Raw genomic sequence first — 18929 nt, forward strand, 5'->3', positions numbered from 1 at the left:
AAATTTCTGGACTTCTTATAGAACACATTTGCCTAATAATGTGTAAGCATCATTGATATAATGTTGACAAAGTTGGATGGTCCAACAGAAAGTGCATAGGTTTAAAGTTTCACATACATGGGCAAGAAGCCTAGCCCCACCACTTATCTGTCTTTTTGACCATAGACAAGTCACTTAGCCATGCTGAGCCTTTTTCTCATTAAGCGAAATAAAGATAACAACAATTACCTCCCATGGTTGTTGAAAGGATTAAATAATATATCAAATGTAAAGTAAATAGCACAATGCCAGTTAGAAAAATATGTCCTCAATAACTATTAGCTCTCATTCAAATCCATTTCAAATATAGTGATAACAGAACACCAAAAGCCTGGAATGCTCACTTTGTTTTATATTTTACTCCTCACTATAAAAATTAATATACTGACCTTCTATTTATTAGTAAAAATTAATGTATTCCGCTTCTAATTCTATAATGATTCTCACTTATCTTTGAGAATTTGATAAAAATGATAAACTTCTTCCTCCCCAAATACCACATATATACACAGTATTTTGCATCAATTTAGGGACATTAACAGATTCTCTGAAAGCTAGATTCGAAACTATATTCTACCTGGCTGTTTAAAATAAAATTAATTCAAATTAAATAAAATTAAAAATTCAGTTCTGGGCTTCCCTGGTGGCACAGTGGTTAAGAATCCGCCTGCCAATGCAGGGGACATGGGTTCAGGCCCTGGTCCGGGAGGATCCCACATGCCGCAGAGCAACTGAGTCCATGCGCCACAACTACTGAGCCTGCGCTCTAGAGCCCGTGAGCCACAACTACTGAGCCCATGTGCCACGACTACTGAAGCCCACGTGCCTAGAGCCTGTGCTCCGCAACAAGAAAAGCCACCACAATGAGAAGCCCGTGCACCGCAACGAAAGAGTAGCCCCAGCTCGCCGCAACTAGAGAAAGACTGAGCGCAGCAACGAAAACCCAACACAGCCAAAAATAAATAAATAAATAAATAATAAATAAATTAAAACAAAAAATTCAGTTCTTCAGTTGTACTGGCCACATTTCAAGTGCTCAATAGCCACATGAGGCTAGTGCCTACTGGATAACACAGATATAGAACATTTCCATCATCCCAGAAACTTCCATCAGAGCTGTTCTGCAGTATTAAAATGGTATGATAAGTAAAACTATTTTTCTCTGTGCTTCTGTTTTGTTTTGTTTTATAAAATATCTAGTTATCTCTCTTTGAAGCAGATTCCCAAGAGGGTAGAGGCTGTGAATATTTTGCCTATCACTGAATCTCTAGCGTCCAGCACATAAGCATTCAATAGGTATCTAAGAGCTGACGTTATAATTTTGTTTTGGTTATATTAATCTAAAAAAAATTGACTAAATTGGTAAAGACAAGAGCTGAAAGCTGTGAATATGAGCATATAAATAGTTAAAAAAATTTTTTTTAAGTAGCAGGTCAATTTATATGTACTGCCAACTGATAAACTCCTGAAGCCAGTGAGGGCTACCTACGCAGACTTTCAATTTTTTTAGCTATACATTTTGGCTAGATAACTTAAGCAAAATTTTAAGCCATGTCCACAGCCTATTCTATTCAAGAACAGGAAAAATACATATTTATAGCTAATTATTTTTCATTATTCCTATTTGGGTATTTTTCCTAGATAGAGCAGTTGGGTAACTTATTTTTAAATAGTATGTATATATTCACAGACTGTCATTTTTAACAAAAGAAACATTTTAAAAATCCACCAAAGTTTTATAACTTAAAGATTATGGCTTTAAGATTTTAGAAAATCTATTTCTTTTCAACATATCTTGAAATCAAGACAAAATTGCTGCTATATACAGAATAGTAAAAGGTCTAATAATAATTTTGCACTTACACGGACACATTTTTTCTAATGGTATATTCATCCAAATCGTCATCAGAGCTGCTATCAGTTGCATCAGAATCCAGACCCTCTTCAACATGAGACAACAGCCCTGTAGCAGACAGTGCAAATCTTTGGATTTCTGCAGCTGTACACTGTGCAAAGCCATTTTTTGTATCATTCCACAATTTATTCTCTGCAGTCAATAAGTTGGTGTCTGGTTTAATTTCAGTGCATTTAGGTAAACTGTTATCCAAAATTGTGGTAGGTTCATGAAAAATCTTCATTTTGGGGAGTTGATGTTCCATAGAACATTTCATTTGCTGACCATAGTGCTTAACAACATGCTTTGCCAGGAGCATCTGCAAATGTTTCTGAGTTCTTCTAGCCTGGCTAAGTAAAATTTTCTGTTTGCTTATACAGTGAAGTAAACGAGCACTCACTTCCTCCTCTTTTTCAGCAGTTGAGAAACTAATAGGCACGTGTGAGTGGTCAGGCCCAATTTTGTTTTGAGCACAGTGCAATAAACCCTTTTTAATCTCAGCGTCACTAACTTTATCCAAAAGTGCATTCTTTTGGTACCACTTACAGTTTTTCAGTTGTCCTTTACCTACATTAGTGTCTTTGGTTATATTTGAATCCAGAATAATTTGTACATCTGTCATGCACTGACTCGTGGTATCTGACAGAGGTTCCTTTTTGATGAACTCTTCAGAACGAGAATGACAGATTTTACTGAGCTGAATGTTGCTGCCATTACACAGTATGTTTTTCAGCTTATTGCAGTGGGGTTCCCCTAATTTCTTTTGTTTATAATTCTCACTGTATTTATTTAATGTAGCATTAGAACTCATTAAAAGAACAGTCTGGTAATGTTTTGAAGACTGAGAGGAGCCAAAATGTTTTAAATTCACAAAATTAGTGCTAAGAGTAGGTTCAGAAGTTGGAAATCCCAGCATCTGAGAGAAAGTGTCTCCTTTTAGCTTTTCATCTACAGTTCTTGGACCTTCCATGCATAGCATCTTGTCCGACTCCATGGTACTTGGTAAAGATGAAAAGCAGATACCCTTTGTTGCTGCCTCCCTCAGAGCTGGGGTCATGGCGAATCCTGCAGATAATTACTGCAAACCTAAAATAATGTAAAAATAAATGATCAAATATCAAGAAAAAAGTTTTACGCTTATACTTTCCCCAAGGGCAACACTTTCAATGTCTCTGATTAAAAAGTGAATGGAACTAAATTCCTCCTCTATTTCCCAACTCCTAACATTATCTCTGCTCTTTGCTAGCTCATAAGGAATTCAATAAGGACTATTCTTCATTCTGACTGGGGGCCTAATACCCAAAACTCCAATGAAAGTTGCACAGTGCCTAGTATTTAAGAGTTAGACAAATATTTGTGAATGCAATTACATCTTAGGGTTCCATTTTGTGGACAATGTTTGGTGAGAGTTAAAAGAAAAAATCCAACCTGGGATTCATACTTGAAAATGTGACTCAATCCCACATTTTCAGCCAAAAGTATTATTTTTATAAGATATAATAAATTGCTCAAAACCTTCATTTCTCAATTTAAACTTCACAGTCTGAACAGTATTAATAACTAAAATGTAGGAAATAAGGTAAGAAGATATAAGTGAACTGAACTACAAAAAAAGTATATAATTGGGAATTCCCTGGCGGTCCAGTGGTTAGGAGTCTGCACTTTCATTGTCAGGGTAAGGGTTCAATCCCTGGTCGGGGAACTAAGATCCCACAAGCCTCACAGCACAGCAAAAAAAAAAAAAAAAAAAAAAATGTATATAATTTCACAGGTGCTAAAAATAATGTGGTAGTAAAAACTAGCCTAATCTGCAATGTGCAAAATTTTTTTTCTGAAAAAGCATCTGCAATCATTATTTTCCTTTTCACAAATGGATAGACATCAATTATCATTATAGAAGCTCTTACTCCTGCCTGAAAAATAGTGGGGAATGTAACAGATGACACTAAAGATTAATCCCATAATTAAACAAATTTTATCAAAAGAAAAAGTATAAAACCATATATTCTGACTCATAAAAAAGTTAATCTAGTACTATTAAAAATTATGAAGATTGAAGAGTTAGTGAAAAAAATTTTCTTCATTAACAATTACAAGTTTTTGAAGACACTTTGGAACTATGACACTCCATAATTTTTGTTTCAATGAACATGACAGTTAATAGTCATTTAAATGGCCACACTCCCATACTGTATGTCCCCAGGAGGTAGCTGTAACTCTAGACCCTTCATTCTTGTTTAAAAACACAGAACCAAAAGCTGATTCTTTGCAAAGACTAATAAGAATGATCAAAAGGAAAAAAAGGCACAAAAACTTCTATGCAATTAAAATAAAAATCTACACACAGGGTTAAAAGCAAGTGATAGACTAGGAGAAGATAACTGCAACGTATATCAATAGACAAAGGATTAGTATCCAGAATATATTAAGAACGCCTAGGAACGGGCAAAGGTTACAACAGTCGGACACTTCAGAGATGATGACATCCAAATGGTCATTAAACATATACTCAACTTTACCAGTAATAAATGAAATGCAGATTAATAATGCAAGAGACCAGTTTTCTAATCACCAAATTGAAAAGAGGGTTTTAAGTCTGAAAATATCACTTACCATGGGAACATGGGTAAATAAGATTTTTCACATCTATTTGAACTATAAATTGATTCTATAATTTGACAATAATGTGGAAAATGTGTTTGTCACAGGTGCACAAGAGATCAGTGTTTATATGAGCAAAACACTCTTTCAAAGCAACCTAGATATCTAACAGTGAGAGAATGGATATTAAAACATGATGGAATACTAGAATAGCAGTTAAAAAAAAAATGACCTAGTATATGTATCAATATGGACAAACCTCAAAAACAGAATAAAGTTTAAAAAAAAAGAAATGGTGCAGAAAATGTATAGTATGGTACCATATAAATAAAACACAAACACAAAACCATACCATATTTATGTACATATACATGTTGTGTTTATGTGTTTACAAGAATAAAAGACGAACCAGAAAAATACCCACCAAAGTTGTAACAGTAGTTGCATCAGGTAAGTTCCATGAAACAGAACTAACAGTGGTGTTTTAAGAGGAGCTGAATTTTAACTACAATATTTTATTACTTGGGGGAAAAAGATTAAATGAAATATGAGCAAATGTTAATCATTGTTAATTCTGTGTGATAAAAATGTTTGCCTTTTTTATATTTTACTGTATAATGTCTCCAAAAAATGTAGATTTCTGTATAATTTTCTGTCTCAAAATTTATACACTTTTATATAGTGCCTCAAAAATAATAAATCCTATATATAACAGATTTTCATTTATTCTAAATCCAAAACAAATAGGAAAACAAAAATAACCATAATATTGGGTTTTCTTTTTAAAAATATAGTTTGCACTCTACTTTTATGAGAAATAGAAAAATAATTATAAAACAAGCTAGCATTGGGAAATTTTTTTTTCAAGATTCAGTCTGTCACTTGATCAACTCAATGACCTATAACTTCTAATTTATAAACATCTACAACAGTATTTAAATAACTACATTGCTCTCTGAGGGAAACTGCCCTAATCACAGTTCTCTCTGAGGTAATCATATTCAAAAGATACTGTACTCTATCCCCTCCTTACTCACCTTCTCTCTTTCAAAAATTTGAACAGGGTGCTAAGGATATAATCAAAGTGGCTAGCAGCAGGGGCAGAAGGTGAAATAAGAAGAAGCAGTGGAGTTCATCTTAGGCCCTGGATAAACTAAAGATAAGGGGAAACTAAAAATAAGTAGAAAAAAGATACATAGATTAATAGATAAGAAATGGAGTTGGTAGAAAAAAGAGAAGGGAAAGAAATGTAGACATTGAGAGTGGCTACGGAACCTTTATGGTAGAGAACTAGAATAAAACATACACACAAAAACTCTGGTAAGCTCTGTAGGGCTTACTTGGTATGATAGGCAGCTTCTAAAGTGATCTTAATAATCCCCATCTCCTGGTATTCATGCCTTTGTGTAATCCTCTCCTCTTGAGTGTGGACTGGATTTAGTGACTTGCTTCTAGCAAACAGAATACAGCAGAGATAATGGGATGCCACTTTCAACATTAGGTTACAAAGATACTGTGGCTTCCATCTTGTCATCCCTCTCATTCAGGAGCACCAGCTGCCATGTTGTGAGCTGGGAAGACGCTCATGGCAAAGAACTATTGTCTTCAGCCAACAGACAGCAATGACCTAAAGCCTGCCAACCAGCCACGTGAATGATCTGAGAAGCAGATCCTTCCTCAATCAAGCCTTCAGATGCCTGCAGCTCCAACCAATACTTTGACTGCAGCCTTGTGAGAAGCCTTGAGCCAGAGGCACCCAGCTAAGCCATGCCTAGATTCCTGACCCCCAGAAGCTGTGAAATAAATGTTTTAAGCCATTAAATTTTGGAGTAATGTGTTACATAGCAATAGATAATTAACACACTTGGATATAAAGATTTGGGGATTCTGGACTCTGGAAGGCCCAGCCATATCACAGTTCCTATTCTAGGATTTCCATGAAGTTCTTCTGTATTCTACTCCCGACTCTATCCTTATTAAAAAACCCTAGCCTGAAAGTCTCTGTACTTTGCAGCCAAAAGAAACTCAAGAAAATAAATGTCTCCTATTATTAAAAAAGGTTAAATTATGTTCATATAGTTTTAGCATAAAACTCAAGTCCATTTATTCCAATTTTTTAAAATACCTAAATATGTAATCACTGTGTATAACCAATGCTTACTAACTGATCATTCTAAACTCTACCACTTCTGACTACCTCCATATTAACATAAACAACTACACTTATTACTAACATTTCTAAGATCTACAACTGCTTGGATTTTTTACTATTTTGTTAACTGCTATGTTGTCAAGATGCAAAAGTATCTGACATATAGCAGATACTGAATTAATATTTGGTGAAAAATAAGTGGTTGCCATTATACTTAAAATCCAAAGTTTTTCTTACCATGGCCTACAAAGTTCTACACTATCAAGTCCCTGACTACTTAGCCTCCTGTAACTTTCTCCATGGGTTACTGCACTCCATAAACACTAGCCTCTGTGTTATTCTTGAAACACACCAAACAAGTCCTTGCTTCAGGACTTCGTATTTGCTGGAACAATTTTCCACAAATAAGATAGCTAGCTCCCTCACTTCATTCATGTTTCTGCCCTACAGTCACCTCCTCAGAGAGTCCTGCCTTGACTAGTTATTTAAAATAGCTTTAGCCCCTCACTTCATGATTCTCCATTCCCCTACACTGTTTTGTTCCTCAGGGTGCTAATGTCAGAACCTGACTTTATATTACATTCTAGGAAGTAATATCGTCTAAGGGCAGAACTCAATTTTGTTCAATGTTCTAATCTGCAGCACTTAAAACAATGTCTACCACACAATAATTGTCAGATATTTGTTGGCTGAATTAATAAACAAACAGACAAGAGAGTCATGATTTTTAAAGGTATCCCAGAATTTAAGTAATAAAAGTAGAAACAACACCTATTTCAGTTATTATTTTTAAAATAAATGTTACAAACACAGCAATATATAAAAAGAATAATAAGTCACAACCAAGTATGGCTTATTCCATGAATGTAAGACTGGTTCAACATTTTAAAAAAATTAATCATTGAAATTCACCATATCAAAAGACTAAAGAAAAAAAACAAATAAAAAGCATCCGACAAAAGCCAGTATCTGTTCATAATTAGAAAAAAAAAAAAGAACTCAGTAAATTAGGAAAAGGAGGGAAATTGCTTAACCTGAAAAAGAGTATCTACACAAAAGCCTAGAGACCGCTTCATGGTTAATGATGAAAGACTGAATGCTTTTACTATAAGATTGGGAATGAGGCAAGGTGTCTGTTCTCATCACTCCTATTCATCATCACATTGGAGGTCCTAGCCAGTGGAACAGAAGAAGAAAAAAGAAACAAAACGCATAGAAATCTGGAAAATAAAAAGTAAAACTGTGTCTATTCATTGATGACATGATTTTCTACATAGAAAATCCCAAGGGATCTATAAAAAAAGCTCCTAGATCTAATGAGTTTACTAGGGCAGCAGACATAAGGTCAAGATACAAAAATCATTTATATTTCTAGATAATGGAAATGAAAAAAACAGAAATAGAAATTTTTAAAATAGTATTAATTCCAATAGCTTAAAAATATGAAATACTTAGGTATAAATCTAACAAAAAATGTGCAGGATCTACACACTGAAAAAAACAACCACCAATGCAAAACAATCAAGTAAGATCTAAATAAATGGACTGACACATTGTGTTCATGGATTAATTATTCAATATTGTTACAATGTTAATTCTCCTTAAACTGATCTATAGATTCGACACAATCCCAATCAAAATCTTGGCAGAATTTTTGTTAATATCAACAAGCTGATTCATAAATTTGTATGGAAAGGGAAAGCAACTAGAATAGCCAAAACAAGAAAGAGAACAAAGCTGAAGGACTCATACTACCTATCTATTTACAGTAGTCAAAATAAACATGGATTGGCAAAAGAATGGACAGATAGATCAAAGGAAAAAATAGAGTTCTGAAATAGACCCACACATATATGGTCAATTGATTTTTGGCAAAGATGTAATGGCAATTCAATGCAGAAAGACTTAGTATTTTTAAAACAAATGATTCTGGAACAGTAAGGCATCCATATGCAAAATCCTGAGCCTTAACCCACACCTAATACCTTATACAAAAATAGTCACATCCATCAGAATGGATCATAGACCTAAATGTAAAACTTAAAACCATAAAATGTCTAGAAAAAAATAGGAGAAGATCTTTGTGATATTGGGTTGGGCAAAGATTTTTTTTAGCTATGACACAAAAAACATTATTCATAAGAGAAAAAAATTGATTAACTTTCACTTCCTCAAAATTAAAATAAACAATGAAATAAACATTTAACAACTATTTAAAATATAACAACTGAGGAGCCTTTGACATAAACATACAGAAGATAATATGTCTAGGAATTAGTGGAAATCAGATGTGCAAACTCCTGAAAGTCACTGAATTTACCATTCAGGTTAACTCTGAATAATGGTTTTGACCATATACAGTTTTAAACTGTAATTATTTTCAATTGTATATTATTTCATTTTTACACATAATAGACAACTGGTTAGAGGCAGAATGCATAAGGAATACTGATTTGAGAGTATAAAATAATAATTCTGCAAATTCACCTGAAGATATCTCCATTAGTTCCATAATGATCAAAATTATTTTATAGCATCTAAAAGGTGTCTCCAGTATTTCAGAAGCCAATTTAAGACAGTGAGAATAACTAACCACAAGTAAGACCATCTGGTTTTCATTTGGGTATAAATCCATCCATACCACAACAAGTTATTTATAGAGAAGTGCTTGTGAATGACAGCTGTAAACCTATTTCATCTTTTAAAAACAAAACAAATAAAAATTTTCCAAAAATTATGGAAATTAACCAGTTGACTTTTTAAAAGCAGAAAATGAAGAAATGGCCAACATTAAGTCATAAATGTAGTTTTGTCTATTTTTGGTAGAAGCTGGATTTTAACTTCCATTTAATATATATTTGATCTAAGATCAAACGTTCAACAGTTCAGTTAACACATATTTATTGAGACGTGTGTAAGAGACACTACCCTAGGTACTAGAAAGATTGTAGAGAGCATGACAAATAAGGTTTCTATTCTCACAGAGCCTACATTCTATCTAGCAAATGGTAGGTAGAGAATACACAAACAAGAAAACAAAAAGATCAGAAGTAAATAGGGGTCTCATAGTGTTTTTATAAAAATTAAACAAAGTAGAGTAATAGAGCATAACTACACTGCAGTAGGAGCTAATTTAGATTTGTAGATGAAGGAAGACTTCTATGTTGGTGACATATGCTCTGAGACTTGAAATGACAATAACAAGCTAACCAAGGTTTGGGGTAAGAGCTTTCCAAGGAAAAAAGACAATTAATAGAAAGCTGTAAAGCAGGAATAAATTCGGTGTTTGTGGAACAAAAATTACAAACTTGTCTAGAACATAATGAGCTAGAGAGAGAAAGGAGATCAGGATCAAGCCAGGGGGTTCACTCACATTTATCTGAACAAAGGAAGAGGTGTTACAAAGGAGGAAGAGCCCTAAGAGGAGACTTAGAAAGTCCAGTTAGTGGGATTTCCCTGGCAGTCCAGTGGTTAAGACTCTGAGCTCCCAATGCAGGGGGCACAGGTTTGATCCCCAGTCAGGGAACTAAGATCCTGCATGCTGCACGGTGTGGCCAAAAAATAAATAATTTTTTAAAATGCACACTCCCATTCATTAAAACATTAAAAAAACCCAAAAACCAAAAAAAAAAAAAAAAAAAAGGAAAAGAAAGAAAGCAAATAGAAAGTCCAGTTAGTGAGAGAAAAGGAAATTCCAGAGTGTATGTAATTGAGATTCCAAAGTGTTCAAAAGTATGTTAAAAAGACATGGGCAGCTCTATCAAATGCCACAGTGAGTTCAAATAAAATGAAGATAAAGAAGTGAAAGATGATTATTACGTTCTAAGAAATCTGTTGAAGAGTCTTGCTTTTTCTTAAAATAAATTAAAGAAATACCCCGAAAAAAGAAAAAAAAAAAAAAAAGAAATACCCCGCTCCAGCTTTTACTAGCCTTCCATGTGGGGGAAGGGAAATACCTAACCCCAGTCCCATCGAGCCATCCTATCCCACCTAAGAGGTGGAAAAATCTGTGAAGCATTTGTGAAGTTGGGGCACAGCCTCCCTAAAAGACAGACTTAATCATCAGACTATAGAATGCTTCCTCTATACCTCACATCTTACTAAAGACCTATTTACTAAAGTTCCTTTTACTAGGTATATCATGTTCCCTCTTTCAACAGGAAATTACAAGGCATACTAAAAGACAAAAAACACAGTTTGAAGAGACAGAGCAAGCATCAGAACCAGATTCAGATATGAGAGGAATGTTGGAATTATCAGACTGTGTCTTTAAAATAACTTAAACAACAAATTATGATTTTCTAAGGGCTCTAATGGAAAAAGTAGACAACATGCAATAACAGATGCATAATGTAAGCAAAGATATGGAAATAGATGGAAATTCTAAGAAAGAATCAAGAAGAAATGCTGGAGACCAATAACACCATAACTGAAATGAAAATGCCTTTGATAGACTCATTAGTAGACTGGACATGACTGAGAAAAGCATCTCTGAGCTTGAGGATATGTCAACAGAGACTTCCAAAATGAAAAGCGAAGAGGAAAGAGGCTGAAGAAAAAAAAAAAAGGAATAGAATATCCAAGAATTGTGGGTCAACTACAAAAGGCGTTAACATACATGTAATGGGAATACTGAAGGTGAAGAGAGAAGAAATATTTGAAGAAATAATGACTGAGAATTCCTCCAAATTAATGTCAGACATCAAGCCACAGAACCAGGAAATGCAGAGAACACAAAGCAAGATAAATGCCAAATTAAATAGCATATGTCATTCAATAAATGAAGTACTGCATTAAAATTATATTACATGAAATTATATATAATAGCCAATAGTATGCTTAGAACAAATAATAGTTCATTAATTTTTTTTTTTACTAAAAATTATTTATCATACATTTTTCCCATTAGAATGAAAGCTGCATGAAGGCAGGATCTGAATGTTTTCATTCACTGCTGTGTCCTAAAATATTGTTGGGCACATAGTAGGCCCTTAATAAATATTTCCTCAATAAATACCATCCAAAATAATAAAATCATTTAAAAATTTCAAGGAAAAGGATTCATAAGATATTTTATTGTGAAAGGAGTCTTAAGGCTGGGAAATATTAGTATAGAACATTGCTGTCCAATAGAAGTATGATGTGAGCTAAATATGTAATTTTAAAGTTGCTACTAGATATATTTTAAAAAGTAAAAAGAAACATATGAAATTTGAATTTCATTGTACCCATTATATAGAAAATATGACTCCAACCTGTAACCAGGATAAAAATATCTTTATGAGACATGTTCTTTTTTATGTGTGCTAAAGTCTCAAAATACAGTGTTCATTCTACATTTAGCACAAGTCAATTTGGACTAGTTGCATTTCAAGTGCTCAATAGTCACATGTGGTTAAGGATTACTGTACTGGACAGTATAAAGTATACGGTACCCCTAAAGTAAACAGGAATCAACCCTTAACTAAAATATTTCAGTCCCAAAGTTCTTAGCCAAATATACTGTTTAGTATTTTTAGACACTTATGCTTAGGTTATACAAAAAGAATGTGAAAAAAGCAAATCCTTAAAGAGTTTTCTAAGCATCTTGTTCTTCTTATGAATATTCAGTTTCTAATTATTCTGGTTTCTAATTATTCAGTTTCTAATTATGCACATATTGGGTCGAAAAAAAGTATTTGGATCTTACCTAAATCTAAGAAACTTCTTTCTAGCTGCTAAAACACTGTATTCTATTTACTCTCGGCACCACTATCATCTTTGATGATTATTTATTTTATATACACCCAAGATACTCAAGGAAACTAGGTCCCTTCTCTAAAAAGAATTTAGTCAGTCCATGACATAGGACTTTAAAGAAACTGGAAAGAATAAAACTGAGAAAAAAACAACTAAACTTCCTTAACCACAACATACAGAAACTAAAATAGTAAGCTAACAGGATTTAAGAAGCAAAACTGCAAGAAATCATATCACCCTTTCAAAGAAAGCAACCAGATAAATTCTGATTATCTGTTAAGAGGCAATAGTTCTAGATAATCCAAAAATCAATTATATTTCCTGGGCACGAACTTCACTTTCATGTTGTACAACAGAGTTTTCAACCTGCATTCCAATTTAAGTAAAAATAAATAAATAATAATAATTCCTTAGCACATCCACAGCCCAGAAATTTTAGGGGTGGCCAAAAAAATCCCAAAAACAACAACAACCAAAACCCAAAACCAATCCATTGTAAAACTATTACAGATAATCCACCAAGTAAACAACCCTATAGCAAAAAGTCCAGATTTCAATATATATGCATTTTCTTAGAAGTATCTTAAAAAACTACCAACCAGAGAGAAAATTTCAGTAACACAAGCCAAAGTTTATTCATTTAAATTACAAGCATTTAAAAACTACAAAGAATCAAAACAGTTTTTTTCTTTTTGGCTATATTAAATTTCATTATTATAAATAAAATCAAATTCAGAAAAATGGGGGAATTGTAAAGTCAAGTCTATACTACAAATTCTAATTTGGGGTCTACAATTTAATCCAATGAACATTCATTGTGAGTTAAGGAAGAAATTAGTTGTTCTGATATTACATTACTAAAAATAAGGAGCCTTGCCCTGTTGTCTCCAAAATGCTTCAATTAGTGACTTAATCTTTAAGATTTATAAATCATATGTATTTATGAATTTAGCATTAATTAAATACAATCTGGTCCCTTGGACATCATGAGATATAGTAAATACCATCATGTCATCCCTCAAAAGCTGCATGTACAGTGAGATAATTATGATAACAATAATTATTGAATTGATCCCAACACTAGTAACCAGGTCTTTATAATTACTATGCAGGTCACATACACCAAATAATTTTTGGCATACGGTCTAAAGAAAATCAAAAGTTAGCTAATCTAGTCTATCCTCAGAGCTGAAACTAAGAATCTAGACAATTATAAATAAGAACCACTCTTCCTCCTGAGAATGAACATTAAAAATTAAAAACCAAATATGATTTTCCATCCCCTAAAATACTACTCCAGATCTGACTGTGACTTACATTCTAGCACGCACATGTATATTCCATATAGTCCATGGGGAATATCAAATCACTATCTACCCTCTGAACATTAAATTTACTCTTTCAATTGAAATCTGGATAATCCCAATTCTCTTCAATGCAGTAACATAAACTAGGAATAAAAGTATCGTAAAGAAGGCAGATTCATCCTTAAGTTAAAAGAAAGTGAAAAGACTACCAACAGCATTTTGAGAGAGGGGAGAACCCTGAAGCAGAGACAAATATTAAATTATTTCCACACTTACAACTTTAATGTGTTTCAGATAGCTGATCCATTATAATAAAAGAGAAGCAGCAGGAAAAAAATTTTTAGCAAAATTTGAGCAGCTCTTCCAAACATTACTGAAATATAAGGGGATTAAAAGTTTCTAATTTGTAACTCATAAAGTTAAATTAAGTCAATTAAACCAATTAAGTCAATAAAAGTAATGAGAAAGAGTTTACACTGGTATAATTTTATTCCTCAAAAATATAGGAACTACTGGAAGATACAAAATACACTGTTGTGTTTTCAAGATCTCTTTATGCTACAAATGGGCATTCTCAATTTACAGCAGAAAACACTGTAGTAATTGGCATGACCAAGGTACAGTTAGCTCAGTACTTTCTATTCAGTAACATTTAAAGCTAGAACTTCTTCCACTTTGAAAACTATGCCTAAAAAGGAATTCTCTTTGAAGACTAAAGGAATTTAATTAAAGATAAAGCCACTTGGGTGGCCACATAACACATCAAACAGATCATACTTCAAACTTCAAGCAGAATTATTACTATTCAGTTATAAATGCATGACTCATAGGAATATAAATGAGTCATTTTTTTTCTGTGTACATCAACTTAGATCCAGAAATTTACGTTTAGATTTAGCACTATCACATTTGCTCGTTATATACATTTTGGCTCCAACTTAATTTCATGTGGTTAAACATTGATTAATGATCTACTACCAAGTAAAAAAATTTTTTTAATTACTTTAAACAACATGCTTGAAGATTCTTGATCTTATAGGATTAGAAATAAATTAAAAATTCATTAGAAATATTAACAAAGCCTTAATATTATAAATGATTGCATTTTCTCCCAATTCTGCAAGAGAACTGTCACATCCATATAGAAATAAAGTGTTCCTGAAAACCTAAAAATATTACCAAGTATTAAAAACTTTCATTATGAATCGTTTTCAGATTTTCATTACAGACTGTCTACAGGCAAGTACAATATTACCATTTTTATTAACACTTGCTGGTTTATTTACCCCACACAGAGTAACAAGCACAGTTCAGTGCAATCTCTTCAGAACATTTAAAAGGGAAAAAAAAGTAAATTTTTTGGAAATGAATACACCTTCCTTGCCTTTCTAAGTCAAACATACTGAAAGTAATGTAGGATTGTATTGATGACTGAGGGTCATCATTATGTACAGTATTCCATTATAGTCCTGTGATATAGTAAGGACTTTAACAATAGAGGTATAATAGACGAGATGCTTTAAAGTCAGTAAACGGGTTGCTAATTTCCTATTAGCTGACACTTCAGGTGCAAGCAGTCTCATTCTTTGCTGTTTATAACTTGAGGAACCCAATCAGTAAACAATCTTCTAAACCTGAAAGAGACAGCTTTCAGCCTCCTTCAACTACTAATACAGTACAGACAAATGTAAAAGGACAGGAAGAGCGATAAATAACTGAGCAAGTAAAAAATACATATGACGAGTAAGGTTAAAGGCAGTAAAAGATGTTAAAGGTAATTAATTAATAGTTGTGCTATCAAGAACAATCTGAATAATGAAACAAAGTAACTTTAGACAGTAGGCTTTTTTTCCTTCAAACACAGAAAAGGCTACAAGTGAATATCGAACAATTAAAGTGAAATTTGTAAGTGAATTCCACACAAGATAGACTATTTCCTTTATTCACTCATCCAAGTTATTATGATAAATGGCATCAAAACTGGATGGAGTTCTTGGATAACACAGCAGTTGGACAATGAGAAGTCACTAGAAGACAACTGTGGTAAGATCAGTGAGGTCCCACCTGAACGGAGTACTCAAAGTAATGAATCAAACAATAATAGTATACTGCCAACAGTGTACTCCTAAATTGAGTAAGACAAAAAAGCAAGATATAATTTCCTGACCTTTCAGAGGTCAAAAAGATAAATATTAATAGTCAAGTTGCAAGTATTTATTGAGCACCCACTATGTGGTTTGCAGCACATCAAATACGAAATATATTCCTCTTCCTCAAGCAGCTTCTAATAAAACACATGTATCACAGACACACGTGAAAAAAAAATTTTATGCTAATGAAAGCAAGGTTTTTTTTGTTTTATTGCTAATCCCAGATGATGAATAAAGATGTAATGTGAGGCATGCTGATACAATAGATGAGTATTAAACAATATAATACTCTGGAAGGTAATTTGGCGATGTTGCAAGAGCCTTAAAACACAAACACACACACACACACCCCACCCCCACCCCCCCAGTAATTCCTCTTTTACAAATCTAGGGGAAAATTTTCCAAAGATTTATGTAAAAGGCTATTCTCTGTAGTGAAATTTACATCAGCAAAACATTAGAAACATCCCAAACATCTGCCAACAGGAAAATTTTAAATATGAAAGTTACATGATATAACATCGAGGTGCCAAAAATAATTTTTTCAATGACTAAGAACATGGTACTGTTTATGAGATAAAGTTAAAATGATACCACTTTTAGGAAAAATACACAAATATGCATAGGAAAATAGTTAAAATACAACTTATTTGTGTTTTTCTTATTTGCACCCGTCTTCATTTTCCAAATTATAAGATTATTTAAAAATAAGCAATTGTTATTTGAAAAGGCACATATCACACACACACAGTAAATGTAAAAAAAAAAAAATCAGTGTGACAAAATCGGCCTGGATTAAGAAAAATTTCATGTATAAAATTAACCCAGAAGGGCTGGGTAAGAGAAGTAATGGTAATCTATCTAGATTAAAACTATGAGGAAATGGTAGCAAGCTTGACATTGATCTGATTAAGAAAGTGGAAAATGACAGAGAATCAAAGATAATAGTTACAACAGATTTTGAAGATATTCAGATATATCCTATTTCATGATTCATTCATCGTTTATATTCTTCCAGCATGCTGGCTTAAAAAAACAACGGACTTTTGTTATAAAACCGTATTACCTGTCAATTTCTGTATTTGTAGTGCTGGTAAAGATTATAAATCACTTTTACTAACACAAAACATGTGATTCTCATAACAACCTCTTAAGGCAAGGACAGCATTATAAAACTATTTACAAGAGGAAACACTGAGATCAGAGAGGTTGTAACCTGCCCAAGAAAACAGCTAGTAAGAATTGGAAACAGCCGGGACCACTCACTGCTAAGCCTTTCCCAAGCAATCCGCATTCCAGAACACCAGGTTTTTCGCTAATGCTTAATTATTTTTTTGAGCCACTTTTTCCTAGTCTAAAACACGGTCGGTTTTGCCTGCAGTACTGGTAAATATCTCACTTAGGTTTTATTGCTGATAAACCTGCCCCATCCGGTCGGAATTTAAAATAACATCCTACTGACCCAAACTCAGCACGAAGTTAAGCAAACTGGTTAAGGAAAGACGAAGAAAGTAATCTTCTTAAATCTCGCCAGCTGACTACAGTTTGGGTTATCAAAAAGTGACGTGCTCCCCACAGTTTAAAAAGAAAGAAAGAAGAAAAAAAAAAAAAATCAATCCCCGCGGACCGCTGATCCGAGAGGAAGGGACAAGTGGGTCCTGCCCGGAGCAGAGCGGGCAGAGAACGAACCAAATACTAATTCTCTCGGAGTTAGAAAACATCACAAGATCCAGCCAGTGCCTTCCCTCTCGGCTGTAAAGCTAGCCTCTTTCCAGTAGTTTCTTTAATAACCAGAACATAGTCTTGTATTTCTTGCTACCAAACACCAAGTATCCTCAAATTTTCCGGCAACATCAATCCCTTCAGCACGCAGAGAAGCGGCACAAACGTGGCAACACCATTCCTCAACAATTCTCTAGATTCTCCTCCATCCCACGTAATTCTAAAGGCCAAATCAACGTTTGCCTGAAATAAAGTGAAGATAAATAAAACAAAGGTTCCATCTAACGCAAATAACTCCGCCTCAGAGACTCCCCAAAACAGCCGACACCACAACCACAGCCAGGAAAGCGCGGCCAGCGAGGCAAGGGGCGGGCCCAGAAGACCACGTGTTCGGCCCTCTGCGCACGCGCCAGCCAAAACAAAAGGGAGGCTTGCCAAGCCCCTCCCCTGCCCCCACGTGACCGTGCTAAGATCCGCCCCCACCCCTCCCTCCACCCCTTCCCTCCCCTCAGCTTCTGCCAAAGCTGTTAGGTTTAGCCGTTTAAATTTGGCTGCGGTCCGACCCCTGCCGTAGAGCGCGATCCGGTGCCGGGAGGTAGAATCCAACAGCTCAGAGGATTCGGGGGGGGTGCGAAAGGGCTGCCGATCGGTCGCCTGGCCCGCAAGTCCACCCAGCGGTCTCCTCCGCTCTCCCCTCCCGCGCTGCCGCAGTCCCCGGCTGAGGAGACCCACCCCGCTCAGCCCGCCGCTAAGACGCCGTCCACTCGCCTGCTGGGGCGCCCTGGCTCCCCTCCGCCGCCGCACCTTCGGTCCGGCTGTGGTGGGGGCTGCTGAGGTGATCTCTAGCTGCCCGCCCGCCTCCCCCAACCCGGGGCGCCGCTGACTCGCATCCAGAGCGCGTCCCGCTCCCGCCCCAGCCGCCGCCGCCGCCGCGGTTTAACAGTCCGCCAGCTGCCCGCAGCTCCGGGCGGCTCGGGGGACGGACCCCTGCCGTGATGGAGGGGCAGTGGGCGGGGCGCGGCGCCGGCCAATGGCAGCGGGGGAGGGGCAGCGCCATGCAAATGAGCTCGGGTGGCGGGGAAACCCCGGCAGGGGGCGGGACCCGCAGAAGCGGCACTGAGCGTTCTGGAAGGGGCTGGAGGTCGGCGCCTGAACGCTGCTGCATAGGGGGCGGGCGGGTTCCGCGCTGCTCCTGCTTCCTCCTTCTGTAGTCCCCGTGCCAGCGGGGAAAAACACACACACCCGGGCGACTTCCCGCCCCTGCTTTGCTATTTCTGTACCACCGTGACAGCAAAAACAAAGCGAGAGGAAAGTCAGGTTGCCTT

The 18929-nt window shown here is 35.4% G+C and overlaps 1 protein-coding gene across 5 annotated transcripts in view; it reads right to left on the bottom strand.

Annotated features, from left to right (window-relative positions):
• Positions 1 to 18574, bottom strand: part of KANSL1L (KAT8 regulatory NSL complex subunit 1 like) — a 155073-nt gene extending 136499 nt beyond the window's left edge. Inside the window, exons 1-2 of one of the 5 annotated variants that reach the window (XM_059928605.1) lie at positions 18373 to 18574; positions 1903 to 3019 (exon numbers count right to left, since the gene is read on the bottom strand). In XM_059928605.1, coding sequence (XP_059784588.1) covers positions 1903 to 2990 — 1088 coding nt within the window. In that variant the 5' untranslated portion in view covers positions 2991 to 3019; positions 18373 to 18574. Of the gene's footprint in view, positions 1 to 1902; positions 3020 to 4958; positions 5038 to 5874; positions 6059 to 18372 lie in introns of those variants that run through there. The other 4 variants (XM_059928604.1, XM_059928601.1, XM_059928603.1 and 1 more) reach the window with 4 other exon arrangements.
• Positions 18575 to 18929: the final 355 nt, after the last annotated feature.

The sequence above is a fragment of the Balaenoptera ricei genome, chromosome 7 (genome assembly GCF_028023285.1).
Source record: "Balaenoptera ricei isolate mBalRic1 chromosome 7, mBalRic1.hap2, whole genome shotgun sequence".
NCBI lineage: Eukaryota > Metazoa > Chordata > Mammalia > Artiodactyla > Balaenopteridae > Balaenoptera > Balaenoptera ricei.